The sequence below is a fragment of the Microtus ochrogaster genome, unplaced genomic scaffold, assembly GCF_000317375.1.
Source record: "Microtus ochrogaster isolate Prairie Vole_2 unplaced genomic scaffold, MicOch1.0 UNK7, whole genome shotgun sequence".
In the NCBI taxonomy this organism is placed as follows: Eukaryota; Metazoa; Chordata; class Mammalia; order Rodentia; family Cricetidae; genus Microtus; species Microtus ochrogaster.
This window is the reverse complement of record NW_004949105.1, coordinates 459,038-473,068: the sequence shown is the minus strand read 5'-3', so window position 1 is coordinate 473,068 and position 14,031 is coordinate 459,038. Positions and strand designations below refer to the sequence as shown.

At 42.5% G+C, this 14,031-nt stretch overlaps 1 protein-coding gene across 2 annotated transcripts in view; it reads left to right on the top strand.

Annotated features, from left to right (window-relative positions):
- Positions 1–14,031, top strand: part of Mcph1 (microcephalin 1) — a 124,524-nt gene that overhangs the window by 18,729 nt on the left and 91,764 nt on the right. Inside the window, exons 4-8 of one of the 2 annotated variants that reach the window (XM_026788815.1) lie at positions 2,390–2,477; positions 5,704–5,818; positions 6,538–6,675; positions 7,243–7,332; positions 9,716–10,789. In XM_026788815.1, the coding sequence (XP_026644616.1) occupies positions 2,390–2,477; positions 5,704–5,818; positions 6,538–6,675; positions 7,243–7,332; positions 9,716–10,789 (1,505 nt within the window). The remainder of the gene's footprint in view (positions 1–2,389; positions 2,478–5,703; positions 5,819–6,537; positions 6,676–7,242; positions 7,333–9,715; positions 10,790–14,031) is intronic. The other variant, XM_026788816.1, reaches the window with a different exon arrangement.

Sequence of the window (14,031 nt, the reverse complement as noted above, 5' to 3'; positions counted from 1 at the left end):
TTTTTATGGTGGTGGTATATAGGAAGGCTGCTCATTTGTATTTATGTTGATTTTTGTATCTGCCACTTTTCTGCAAGTGTTTTATGATTCCCTTTTGTGTAGAATCATATCTTCTACAAATAAGAACATTGATGCCTTCCTCTTCTCTTTGTATCCTTTCTACTTATTTCCCTTGTCTCTTTGCTCTTGCTAAAACTTCAAGACTTCTCCATTCTACTTTTTGAAACAGGGTCTTATGTAACTCTGGCTGGAGCTTGCTGTATAGACTAGACTGACCATGAACCTCTGCCTCCTGAGTGCTGGGATTAAAATCATGAGCCACCGTGCCTGGCTTTCCTGGCTGTATTCTTTCATTTGAAGTACATGCACACTCAAATGGGACTGATTTGTAGTGCAACAAAGGTGTCATTCTTTCTTAGTGGATTGGGGGTGTAGTTAGCGAACTACACCCCTAGTTCATATGCTCTGGTTGTCAGTCCCCTCCCCCATGCCACCCTGAGGGAGCAGTAGTAGGTGTAGAAGCATCCACAGCTGCTGGAGAGGCTCACCACGCTCACTGTAATAGTTAATGAAGTCATTTCTCTAACTTCAGTAACTGTTCGGAGATAATGGGGAAGGATCATATGGCAGATGAGAAGATGCTAACCACTAAGGTTAGGAGTGGAAGGGAAATGGGCTAAGGACAAGGATGAGGATTAGAGCAGCCGAGGGAAAGAATGAGTGAAAAGTAAATGGAAAGGAGGAACCTGGATACTGTTAGGACCCACAGTTAAAGATTATCACAGCTACAGAAGGTGGAGTAAAGAGGAGGCTGCACATGGAGAAGAGAGAGGAAATGCGGTAGGAATGAGAGGAGAGATTGGCCATGTATAAAGGGAATATAATCTAGCAATATCATAATCAAAGCAAGACCATTAAGACATGCTTTTGCACGCCAGAGAGATGGCTCAGAGGTTAAAAGCACTGGCTGTTCTTATAGAGGACCTGGGTTTAATCCCCAGCACCCACAGTGGCAGCTCACACTTCTGGTCTCTATGGATACAAGGCACACAAGTGGTGTACAGACAAACATACAGATAAAACACTTGTACTCATAAAATAAAGTAAAGATAAATGTGAAAAGATATTTATGTGAGGATGGAAATTGAAAAAGCGAAAACAATGTTCAAATTATCATCATATCAGGCAGTATCTCTTCCTTTTTGGGATGGGTTCTGAATCCCTCCCCTCCCTGTGATGTCTCATGTGGCAGAATACTGATGAGAGAGATGCAGTTTGTTGTTATAGCTCACAGTTTTCAATCAGATTTGTGGGTGTGCAGTGTTCAAACAAATGACTTTTTGGGTTGAGTTTCTGCTCTTTTGCCAGTAGGTGTCAGACCTTCCTTGAGTTTTTCCCAGCCCTCTAGATGGACTGTTGCTGTTGGGAAATGTCCATGTCATTGTTCCACATGTGCTAGATGGTGACACTCACCCACTTGAGCTAGTGGGAGTTAAGTCCAAGGTGCTGGTGTGGCTGTGCCTATGCTATTGTTTACCTTGTTGGCTGCACATTCTTCTTACCTGGGCTTTGGCTGCCTCTGTTCCTGTCTACTTCCATGGTGTCTGCTAAGTTCTGAGCTCAGCAGAAATTTTGTGTTCTTGGTCACCTGTGGAGTTTGGGGGGGTGCTTCCTTCTGAGGGTATTGCTCCCAGAACACCCACAGAAAATCTTACCTTCAGACTTGCTCTGAAGTGTGACATATTGACTGCTGTTTCCACAGCCTGTTAATGTTGAGTCTGTTAGCCTGGGTATATTTATCAACCCCTGGGTATATGTCTAACCCCTGCCCCATCTCTCTAGCTCACCAGTTCCTGTGTCTCCAATGTAGGGAGTGAAAGTGGGTGGGGAGCGCTAATTTTATTTTGGCAGTGGTTGGGATTGAACCCAGTGTGTCGTACTTGCTATATAAACACCCTAACACTAAAACCACTCTCTCATAATCTCTCAGGGTAGAAGGAAATGCATCCTCCTTCCTCATCACCCCCCAAGAGCTTGGACTACAGACATGTACTTGGTGCGGGAGAATTGTCTGTATTCTGTCAATCATATTTTAAATAAACGCTGATTGGCCAGGCAATGAAGTATAGGTGGGTCAACCAGCAGGAAATAGAGGGGGGGGGGCAGGGGTGACCATATAGAAGATTTGGGGGAATCTAATTTATACCAACTTATACTTGGCATTATATGTATTTATATATTATTGTAAAATATATTAACTGTTGCCTGATACGCAGTTCTCATGATATGTGTGTGTGTGTGTGTGTGTGTGTGTGTGTGTGTGTGTGTGCGCGCGCACATATAAAGCAAAGACAGTTTCTCACTGGACTGCCTTGTGTTGGTTTTACAGATGCAGGATGGTGGGAGCACGTGTCGATGAATCTTTGTTCCCTGCAGTGAATACTAATGAACATTTACCAAGCCCAATGAGAAAAAAAGTAAGTGTGCATCTTCAGTGCAGACAGGGTGATTATGAATGTATCACTCCTGGTATTTATTCTAGAAATCATTTTCATAGATATTGTTCAGAGTGTCTTAAGTGTGCTGTTGCTTTTCTCATAAAATTTCTAGTTTGCTGTAAAGTATATTTTTTTTTTTGGTATATGAATGCTTTGATGTAATCTATAGAAAATGGAAGAGATGTAGTTGACCTTGAAATTAAAACTTGCCCCAAGATTAGGCAGCCTTTTGTGTTTGGTGTTTCTTTTCTTTTTTTAAATTTTTATTTTATATGTTTATGTTTTTCCTGCCTCTGTGTCTGTGCACTACATTCAAGTCTGGTGCCCATGGAATCCAGAAGAGGGAATTGGATCCCTTGGAGGTAGAGTTGGTTGTGGGCTGCCAAGTGGGTGCTGGGGATTGAACCAGGTCCTCCACAAGAGCAGTCAGTGCTCTCTGTTGTAGTAGGAGCGGCTGGGCTGCGTCCCCGGCACCTGGCCGCCCACATGGCTAGCTCTAGCTTATGCCCCGAAATAACAACACACAAACTGTATTCATTTAAACACCGCTTGGCCCATGATATCTAGCCTTTTCTCTGCTAACTCTCGCACCTGGACTAGCCCATTTCTATTAATCTGTGTAGCCCACGAGCTGGCTTACCAGGAATGATCTTAACCTGTGTCTGCCTGGAGTGGGAGAATCATGGCGACTCTCTGACTCAGCTTCTCTCTCCCAGCATTCTGTTCTGTTTACTCCCCTTTTAACCTATGAGGGCCAAGCAGTTTCTTTATTGCTTAACCAATGAAATCAACAGATTGATATATGACACTCCCACATCAGCTCTTAACTGCTGAGCCATCTCTCCAGCCCCTGGTTTTTCTTTGAAGTATCAAAAGCACCTTGTTCTCATGCAAGAACCTCTAGTAGATTTGCTGACCTCATCAAGATTAAATGAGGTGAATGGGAACTGTAGACTTCAAGCTGAGTAAAAGAATTAGCTGTGGCTTCTCTGCACTTTAGAAGACACTGTATGGTGTCTATCCATTATGTTGATCACAGTAAGCCGGATGCCAGGGCAGTGATGAGGATACTCCCCCAAGGCTTCTCCAGACGTCCTCATCTGATTCTGGGCAGTTCTTGACCGTAACGTGCCCAAGTAAAGGACTTGGAACAACACATCAGGAGTACATGCTGTTTTCATTTAACACACTTGGTAAACTCAAGCAGAACAGGCATCTCTGATGTTTCTTCCCTCTGTCACTTCAGCTTGACTGGTGACCTGGGTAAGAGTCCAGAGTGCTCACTACATGTTAGCACTGTACCCGTGCTGCACAGTGAAGCTCTGCTGAGCTAGGTGTTCTGCTTGTTGGACTGCTTTTCTTCCCCACTTAATAGTGTGTCTTTGATCATATTAATTTTTTTATATTGCATATTATGAGTGAGCCTTCTCTATATATACTCACCATCCGTGAGTTTTTTATGAAACATGTTACATGTATAATGAGCATTTACTTGTGAACACAAACATACGTAGAGTTGGTGACTCGATGTACAAATAGCCTTAGATTTGGAGATTCTGTCAATAGTGTGCAAGAGCATGTCTTTGTTATCCAGTGCTTTTGTATTATCTTTACACTTTGTCTAGTCTGATGTATAAATAGTGACTACCTGTAGCCTACACCTATCACTTCTAAAACCTTCCTTTTTCTTCCTTTTTCCAAATGCAGTTGCCAAACATGACTTGAGAAACATTATTTTAGGTGCTTGGACGGCAATTTCTGTTCTCTGCTCCCAGCCTGACCATGTGATTTGTTTAGTCACATCGTCATATTATCTGTTCCCTCTCTCCCGATAAAGCTCCTTTGACGTACGCTCGAGACTCACTTTGCAGCCTTCCGTGGCTTTGTGTGGATGTCACGCTACCCATCAGCCCTCTCTAACACTCCCTGTCTTTCTGCTTGTGGCTGCTGCCTGGTGCTGTCACTTTCATCCTGTGACCGAAGTTCCTAGGTGCTGTATGGGTTTGTAAGGAAGCTTTACTATTTTCAGGTTCTGTAAATCTTTCTTTTTTAATCAACTAACCCTCGTTCTAACAGCCACCACCTATCTAGAGATAGACACCAAATACTAAGGTCACAGAGTGGAACCTCTACCCTCCTCTTGCCACTTACCATGGACTCTGCCCCATGGGAAGAGTACTCCAGGTACACCGCTAACCCTCGACAGAATAATGTGCACACGCTGTACAGACTGTCCTGACTGTGCAGCAGGGAGCCTGCTGGACTTAACCTCCCAGTTTGCACGAGTAGAACCTACTTACCCACTAAGGCTCATCACTCATCACTCTGGTGCAAGCTCTCATATGCTGAGGACCAGTGCCTGAAACTAAGGCCTGCCTGACCAAGAAAGTCAAGAACAAAACTGGGGTATAGACCTACAAGGGCCAGAAGCAACTAAGACAAAGAAACTATGATTCATTTCTTTAATTACTTAAATAATAGCTTTTGTGTTCTGTGTCATTGGAGGGAAGTTGGTGTGAGGATAGCAGAATGCCTAGGCTGCTGCTTAGAGCGTTCTTGGCTGCCGAGAATGCTGGCGTCCGGAAATAGCTCAGGAAACAATTGCATAGTATATAGCCTTTTACTTTATCTCTTAAATTCTATTTGTCAGAAATAAGTATTGCCAACTCACATACAGTATAACAAATAACTCATTAAGAAATTCTTTTAATTTTGATTTCATTATAGTTAATAGAAGTGTATGGAAAGGACTTTCTCTCCTGTTTTAAAAAAACAATCAACAATCATAGGGACTGGAGAGATGGCTCAGCAGTCTCCTTCAGAGGACCTAGCTGGGTTCTCTTCCCAGCATCTCCATGGTGACTCACAATTGTCTCTAACTCTAGTTTCAGGGGATCTGGCACCCTCGTTTGGCCTCTATGGGCACCAGGCATGCATATGGTACACATACATAAATGCAGGTCAACATTTCTTCACATACAAACAAGAAAATCTTTTGTTTTTGTTTTTTTGCTTTTGTTTTTTTTCAAGACAGGTTTTCTCTGTGTAGTCCTGGCTGACCTCAACTCACAGAGATCTGCCTTCCTCTGCCTCTGCCTCCTAAGTACCAGGATTAAAGGTATGCACCACCACCACCCAGCATAAGTAAAATAAACAGTAAAGAACACAGTACACTTTCATTAATGTTGACATCCTTTTTTTCTAGCACAAATGTATGCAGCCTAAAGATTTTATTCCTAAAACACCAGAAAATAACAAAAGACTTCAAAAGAAGTTTGAGAAAATGGCTGAAGAGCTACAGAGACAGAAGACAACCCTTGGTAAGCCAAGTCCACTGTCATAACAGCTGGAGGTGTGGAAGCTGCTGTAGCTTTAGGGAGGAGGGAGAGCCCAGCACCATCTGCGAGAGACAAAGGGAAGACAGTCAGAGAATCCTCATCACTCATTAAGTCAATGGAATTCTTTTCTGAGAAATGATTACAGGAGAAAAGCAATTCCATTTCTTTAATGTTGCCTTTTTATCTCATGCCTGGGCTTTTTTTCTTTACCTCAAATAGGTAAAACTTAGGCAATGTTTGATTTGAATGCTATAGGGAAACACCTTGGGCCCACTTTCCTTGGTCAGATTCAAGTGTGGATGTATATGGAGTATGAACAGTGCTCAGTAGGACCACTTTCTGAAACCTGGAGAGAAAACCAGTTTTAGAAGCCAACCCACAGTCCAGCTTTCTTGTTAGTTGTGTGATTGTGTACATGATATCAACTTACCTGTGACTCAGTGATTACCTCTGTAAATGAGGATGCGAGCACCTATCATCTTGTAGGGCCTGGGTACAGCTGGATGAATAATGCATGTTCCTTACTGGGAGCTCAGCAAGGGTCTATTGTCAGTGCCATAATTCACGACTGGGATAATACTGTCTGGGAAGAGAATGGCCCTGAAGGGAGCGGGATGCAGGGGGGTGGAGACGGCCTTAGCAGAATCAAACTGGTGAGGTGTGGAAGCATTTTCTTGAACTTAAAGTTGAACTGTTTCCAGATGATGATGTTCCCATCCTCCAGTTTGAGTCTCACTCATTGGTGTACAGCTCCTCAACTCCTGTTAGGAGTCATCAGAGCATGATGGAAAAGAGGCTACAAGAGATGAAGGAGAAAAGGGAAAATCTTTCCCCTACCTGTAAGTGATGATTTGTAAAATGAAAATAATTCTGGTGAATTACAGAAGATGTATTAAGTCATAGTTCTTCTAGATATTTCCTGTGAAACTTTGAAGGTTTCTCAGCCACAACACCGTTGACTTTGGGGGATAATTCTTTGTTTTGTACACTATCTAAACCAGTAATAACTCTCCCTCACCTTGGGACAGACATTGTCCCATGTCTACTTCAGCACTAGGGTCCTACTTGGAGGTAAATATTAAGAACTTCCATGGTTAGCAAACAAATGAAGACATTCATTTGATTTGGTTTACGCTTTAGGCAAGTTGGATTTTTAAACTTTCATTCTATATATTCTGTAAGTTAATGCTTTGGGGACACTAATTGATAAGAACTCATTTTTGTCAGTCTAATGTCTACAATATACTTTACATAGTCTTTCTACTCATTATATTATATTAAGCTTAGAATATATAGTTAGTCATTTAATTTGTATATGTGATCAAGAGCAGAATGGATAGATATGCTGGTGTCCTGACCAGTAGGAAATTGTAATTCAGTTCAGTGACATGTCATTGTTTTATCAGCTTCTCAGATGTTTGAACAGGCTCAACAGAATCCAAATACCTCTCTGTGTGAAGCATCTTTGAACGTTTCTCGTGAATCTTTAAGTTCAGGTAAAATTGTAATTTTTTTTTTCTTTTTGTGACAGAGTTATGATTTGAAAGGTGTAGTGTGTGTGTGTGTGTGTGTGTGTGTGTGTGTCCACTCACACTTGTACTTTTGGAGACAGACTTTTGCTATGGAGCCCTGGCTGGCATGGAACTTACCATATAGACCCAGCTGGCCTTCAACTTACAACAGTCTTCTTGTCTCCTCTTGAGTGCAGAGATTACAGACATGCACCACGAAGCCCAGCTTCCATGTTGCTATTTCTAAACATTCAAGTAACTTAGTACAACTACAACTCAGCTTTTCTCCTTGAGATTTGGTAGCATTGATTCAAAGCCAGGATCTCCTGCTTGAAGTCTATGGGTTGCTTCCTGGGGATTTGTCTTTTTGCTGCAGAATAAGTTGCATATTTTTAGAAATCCTTGCGACTATATATGAATTACTAAATGCAGTGTAAAACATTTCTGTCTGAGAACAGTTAGTGCTGAAGAGGAATTGTTTAATGTTTAGTTAACCTGTGAAGTATGCTATTGAAAAAAGTCTATCTAAAATAGTGTGAGAACTCATGACTTTTTTTCTTTTCTCTTTCTTTTATATTTTAAAGATTTATGTTTGTATGTATGTATGTATAGTTTCCTGCCTGTATGTATGCCTGTGCGCCAGAAGTGGGCACCAGGTTATAGATGGTTGTAAACCACCATGTGGTTACTGGGGATTGAACTCAGGACCTCTGGAAGGCCAGCCAGTGCTTTAAACCTCTAAGCCATCTCCAGCCCAGCTTTTTCCCTCCACGATTATATAACTTTGATGTGTCGAGTTTCTTATACTTTTCTCCCATAAGCCCATAGGAGACTCTAAATAAAGTCTCAGGAACCCTGAAAGAACTGTGTCCAAAGTGCTTCAGATGCTTTGCGTATCTTGGAAAGCTACAAGAGACGATTGAGCTAGGCTTTCTTCCTATCAGTGTGCGGTGTATTCTGGCATTTCCTCCTGCACGCTCTGGATTATTCACCCATTTGTCTTCTCCTTTTCTGCTCAGATTTCTTGGTTGGAAATAAATAGTGATAGGAATGTTTGACTTCATTTTCCCTGCAGTTTTGCGTCTCACTGTAAACACATATCTACCACCCCCACACACATCTCAGTGAAGTAGGCTGCATCCACATTCCCATTTTACCAGAGGGAAAACCAGGACAAGGAGAGGGCAGGTGGTTTATGTAAGATCCTGTGATTGTGAGTGACACACCCAGGCCACTGACTTAAGTAGTCTAGAATTTATGCTCTTAATGATCTACCACGGTGTGGAAGAGTGTGATGATTTCTTTCCATTGCTCAAAGTAAATCTCATGGACCCTCCACTGAGGCCTTCATAACACATACAGGCTCAGCGTCAGGCTGGCCTTTGTTCATCCCTTCACAGAGCATGGTGTCAAGAAAGGTGTATCTTTGTTGCCGCTGCTCCATTTCTTAAAATTAAATTGCCATTGTCTCAAGCAGAAGTTAGAATCCCAGATTTCCCCAGATTGAGTGGTTTCTCTAAAATGGAAGCCCGCAGCCAGCCAGCACTGTGCCAGTGGAGAGCCAGCCTTGAGTGATGACTCTAAGTTCCCAAATGAGCAAAAAATGGTGACTGCCTCTAGTACCTCATAGTATACTAAGAGAACAGAGAACTGGGCAGTGGTGGCATACGCCTTTAATCCCAGCACTCAGGAGGCAGAAGCAGGCGGGTCTCTGTGAGTTCAAGGCCAGCCTGGTCTACAAGAACTAGTTCTAGGACAAACTCCAAAACTATGGAGAAACCCTGTCTTGAAAAAACCAAAAGGGGAGGGGAGAGGGAAAGAGGACCGGAAGCCTTTTGCTGTGGTGAGTATTGTTGTGGCATGGGAAGGTATAGCAGTGTGACCTGACAGGGTCAAGGGTTCACAGGTTAACTCTGACACTAAGGTGGTTCTGACAGATGAGTTGTGTTTACCCACAGTAAAATGTGGAAGAAGATGGGTCTTGATCTGAGGAGCCTGGAGACTTCAGTGGTTGGGGCAGCTTAGCATTCCTCCTGAGAAAAGTGCAAGCTTCATGCGAGGTCAGAAAACTGAGGGTCCTGCATGGTTCATTTGAAATATAAATGTAACAGGAGAACTTGCCAGAAGAGCTGGGGATGTGGGATGCTGGGAGGAGGAACTATGTTTTAATTATCAGAGGAAATGTTTCATAGAAGACCAAAGCTTAGTCAGGAATGGTGGCACATACCTACCTCTAAAACCAGCATTTGGGAGGCAGGGGCAGGCGAGCCAGCTAGGTCTACATAATAAGACCCTGTCTTTAAAAGAAAACAAGGTAGTTTATGGTCACTTGCACATTTTTATGAAGATTCTTTATTGATCTCTCCAGATGAATCCTTTGCCAGTTGTTCACACACATCTTTTGATGATCTCTGTGGAAACCAGGAAAAGAAACGGAGAAAATCTGCTAATGAGTTGGCCAGGAAGGCATGCTCTTCCTCACCTGTGTTGAAAACAAGCCTTTCTTACAATTCAGCGTTACCCAACCACCTCAGTCAGCCTAGTCCTCAGAAAGCTACAGACCGTCCGCCAAAGGAGGGCACCAGCTGGCAGAAAGACGCTGCAGGTGAGCAAGTTGACCCAGAGAGAAAGCAAGCTGCAGGTGTGTCTCAGGGGGTGCCTGATGTGCTCTGTCTGTCCCCTGCGCTGTTTGCCTTACATGGACTCAAGAGTTCCTCAGCAAAGAGAAGAAGGCCAGCGGATTTGGGGTCACCTCCAAAAGGAACACCCAAGGAGAGGTACAATGGGAAATCTGCCCTGACGCCTCAGCTGTTCAAGTCTGACCATAGCCGGCAGTCCATGACTGGCCCCTTTCTGGGGACTCCTGATGTTGGGGCTTCCTCTTACGAGGACTACTTTTCCCCTGATAATCTCAAGGAAAGGAATTCGGAGGCTCTTCCCCCTAAGGCTCTGTTCCACTCCAGAGGACTCTCAAAGTGGGAGCGAAGAAACATACTGGAAATGTGTGACTTTACCCACATTGGTAAAACACCCAGACCCATGAGCACAACTGACTTAGTTTCAGAAAGTACTTCTAGTCCTGAGAAGCCTGATGAGAAGGAAGTGAGTACAGTTTCTAGGTGCATTTTGGGGAGAACGTCTGCTACAGAAAGCCCAGAGTGTGACAGGCAGCCTGGCCTGCAGTTGAGGGAGGCCACAGGGCCACAGGGAAGTACCCATGCTGACACCCAGAACAGCCCTGCTCATTGCATCACGCCCTTGAAAGAAGGCAGTAAGGAAGCCGGAGAACCAATTGATGTAAAATGCTCGCCAAAAGACAGGACCATTCCTCCAACGTCGGCGTCTTCTGAAGGAGAAGCACACACCTTCAATTTTGGAGAGGATTGTAAAGTAGGAAAATCTGTAGAAGAAAAGGAGAACATAGCCACAGGATATAGTCAAAGTATGTGAATATTATTTCCCAAGTATTTTTGTTCTCCCAGTATGTAATACTGTGTTCATATTTTAAATCTGTCATAACTTCATAATTTAATTTAAGTCATTCTCCCCTCCCCCTTTAAGGAACATTTGTTTGCTCTTTTCCAGTGTCAGGCCCTAAACTTTATGATCAAATCTTTTGCCATGAATACACTTCCCCAGGCTTTGTCCTTGTGGACTTTAAAAAAAAAAAGCAAAAGCACAGTAATGCTTACTTTAAATGGTTGGCTTATACCTCTCTCACCTAGTATGACTGTACAAAGAGGTGACTGATAGAGGGTTTTGTTTTTTTTTAATTTAGGTCTGTTTAGGAAGGGCTTTTGTATGTGATGAGTTCAGTAAAGAGACTGCCAACATGGCCACTCCACAATCAGGGGTTTTTATTGCGAATAAGAGAGAGTATCGAGAGGCATGTGGAAGAATCCAGAGCAGAGAAAGAGAAACAGACTGGACATGGCCAGGGCTGTCTGCCAGACAAGGGAGAAGAGCAGGGGCAGAACTGTGCATAACAAGAGTGATGAGGGAGCAATGGGGAAAGAGAGGAGTGAGACCAGCAGGAATACCCAGGGCAGGGGCGTGAAGACAGCTGGGATCTGAGGTGTGCAAGGCCAGAATGCTGGAGTAGGGGCTTTGTACTATCAGTGCTTGTGAACAGGAAGTGAGGGAGCCTGGAGGCCAGCATGGGCTTTAACATGCAGCCTCCTGTCCCTTCTGCTAGACCTAAGGAAAATGACTTCTTCCGCCTGATGGGATTGGTCACACAGTTCCTGAGGAAGTCTGGCTTTTACTGGATCACCAAACATCCTCCTGTCTGCCAGGCGAGCTGTTGAGCTGGGCATAGATGCAGTTTGGACCAAGTCAGTGGGCTTGCCCTTTTGGACCTGACATGTTTTTCTTCCATAGAGATCTAGAGAGAATCAGCCATGATTTTGCTAAGAAAGATGAAAAAGTAAGTTTTGAAATTTGTCAGTGTTTACTTTTGAAGAAACTCCGGGCAATGTTCAATAATAACAAATATATTTAGAATATTTTGTTCAGTCAAGAATTTGGTTATGGCTGGGCCGTGGTTGCGCAAGCCTTTAAACCCAACACTTGGGAGGCAGAGGCAGTGCATCTTCGTGAGTTCAAGGTCAGCGGGAGTTCCAGGACAGCCAGGACTATTACACAGAGAAACCTTGTCTCAAAAGAGCCAAAAAAATAAATAAATAAATAAATCAAACAAAACAACTAAAAGGAAAAAAAATTTGGTTAGATCTCTCTCTATCCCTCAAGTAAGAAGTTGGTTGTTGCTTTGATTTCTGCTTATTTTGCTTTAAGATTATCATTCAGATAGGTTTGTTTATTTCTAACTATAATTTAATTATAATTACTAAAGTGCTTTATTTGTTAAACATCACAATAATGAGCTATATGATTATAGATTTTGAAGCAAAAGTAACGAAAATATCAACAAATTTTGCGATCAAAATTGAAATCTTGGCCTTTGACTATTTTTAAAAATTTGGTTAAAACTGAATATGACCAAATTGGCCCATCATCATTTCTATACATTTAGGTGACTTTAGCCACTATAGGATAGGTGTGTCAGGGTGAAATAATTGCATCCTATCTCTTCTCTTTGAGTATAAACTTACCCACATCAGCTCAGAACATCAACTAAATGCTTTTTAGTTTTAAGCTGATAAGTATCTTAGCTTTTAAATAATTTATATTATATCCATAAGAGTTTTGTTACTCAAGATTAATGTGCTCTCAAAAATATAAAATTGAGTGGACTAGTAAATATGAAAAAGTATATATGTAGAACTGTTTTGATAATTCCACAATATCCTGTTTTGAGTTATGAGTTTTTATCCTCTTTTAAAGCTTTTGAATATTATATGATAAATGTAAACCATTTGAGTGTTGTTTGATATGTAAATATAAATTAAGTATGACACAACTGGTACCAAACAGCCTGACACATCCTAAATCCCAGCATTTTTGGTGTGTTGTCTTTAGAAGCAGGTGTATTTCTTCATGCAGAGCTCAGCCTTCCTGTCCCCAGTCGTAAGCATCAGACTTCAGAAACAGACAGTGAAGGGCACAGACATGGTGTGGCCCTCCAGGACTGGAGGAGATTGAGCGGGTTGGTGATGATGGTGGGGAGGGAGGTTGGCTTGCTGGTACACAGAGACTGGTGTGATTCAGTTTGACTCTGATGGAAATGTACTATAAATTATCATGTCTTTCCACAAGACAAACATGGGCTCATAGAGCAAGATCTATCTAGCCTAAACTCAAGCACTTTCTTTTATACTAATAGCGTTAAGACTCACAGATATTTTACATTGTCCACTGTCAGCCCAGCCTGGATTCACGCCAGTCAACTCTTTGGGGATCCACCATAGAAACAAATCATAAATCCTTGGGCTGAAATGGGAATTCTATAGTTACCCCAGCTGGAGCCAACAAGGCTGCTCTAAGCACCTGCTAGACCCTCCGTGATCCTTAAGTTGAAATGAAAGGCTCCAGTCTGCTTTCATCTTATGTGCGCTTGTTGACTCTAAGATAGTGTGCAATAAGGTTCCTGAAGAATGTTACCAAAAAGGTCAGTAACATTGAAACAGTGTGTCATAATCATTAATTATTCACATTTTATTATCTAATTTAATGAACAAAACCAAAAAATATCCATTGTTAAAAAGAATAAACTTTCCCATCAAGTCCTTACTTTGTCTTGTATTAATTCTTGGATTACTATTGAAGGTTAGTTGTAGACCTGTTACGTCTCACACAAGAGAGAAGAAAACAGTGTGTACCCCTACCCCAACAGACTCTAGAGGAAAGACAGGTAGTAAATCTAAATAGGACGTGTCAGCTAGTGAATCTGTTCAAGGGTGTGCAGTAAAGATACAGCTGACATGCCCATCCCATTGCACAAGTTAAGGTTTTTATTGTAGCTATGAAAGCGAGCACAGCCAGAGGCATTAGGGAAAGTCCAGAGCAGAAAGAGAAAGAAGACTGCTCATGTCCTAACCAGGGCTAGGGAAGCAGGAGAGCAGAGAAGAGTGGACAATTTGAATAAGAGAATTGTGGGAATTGTGGGAATAAGAGCTTAAAAGGATAGACAGGGAGAGGCAGTGTAGTGAGAACAGCAGGGGTTGGGGGAGCCTCAGCTTTATAAAGAGGACAGATGCTGTCTGGAGGAGCGGAGGTGAGAAGGGC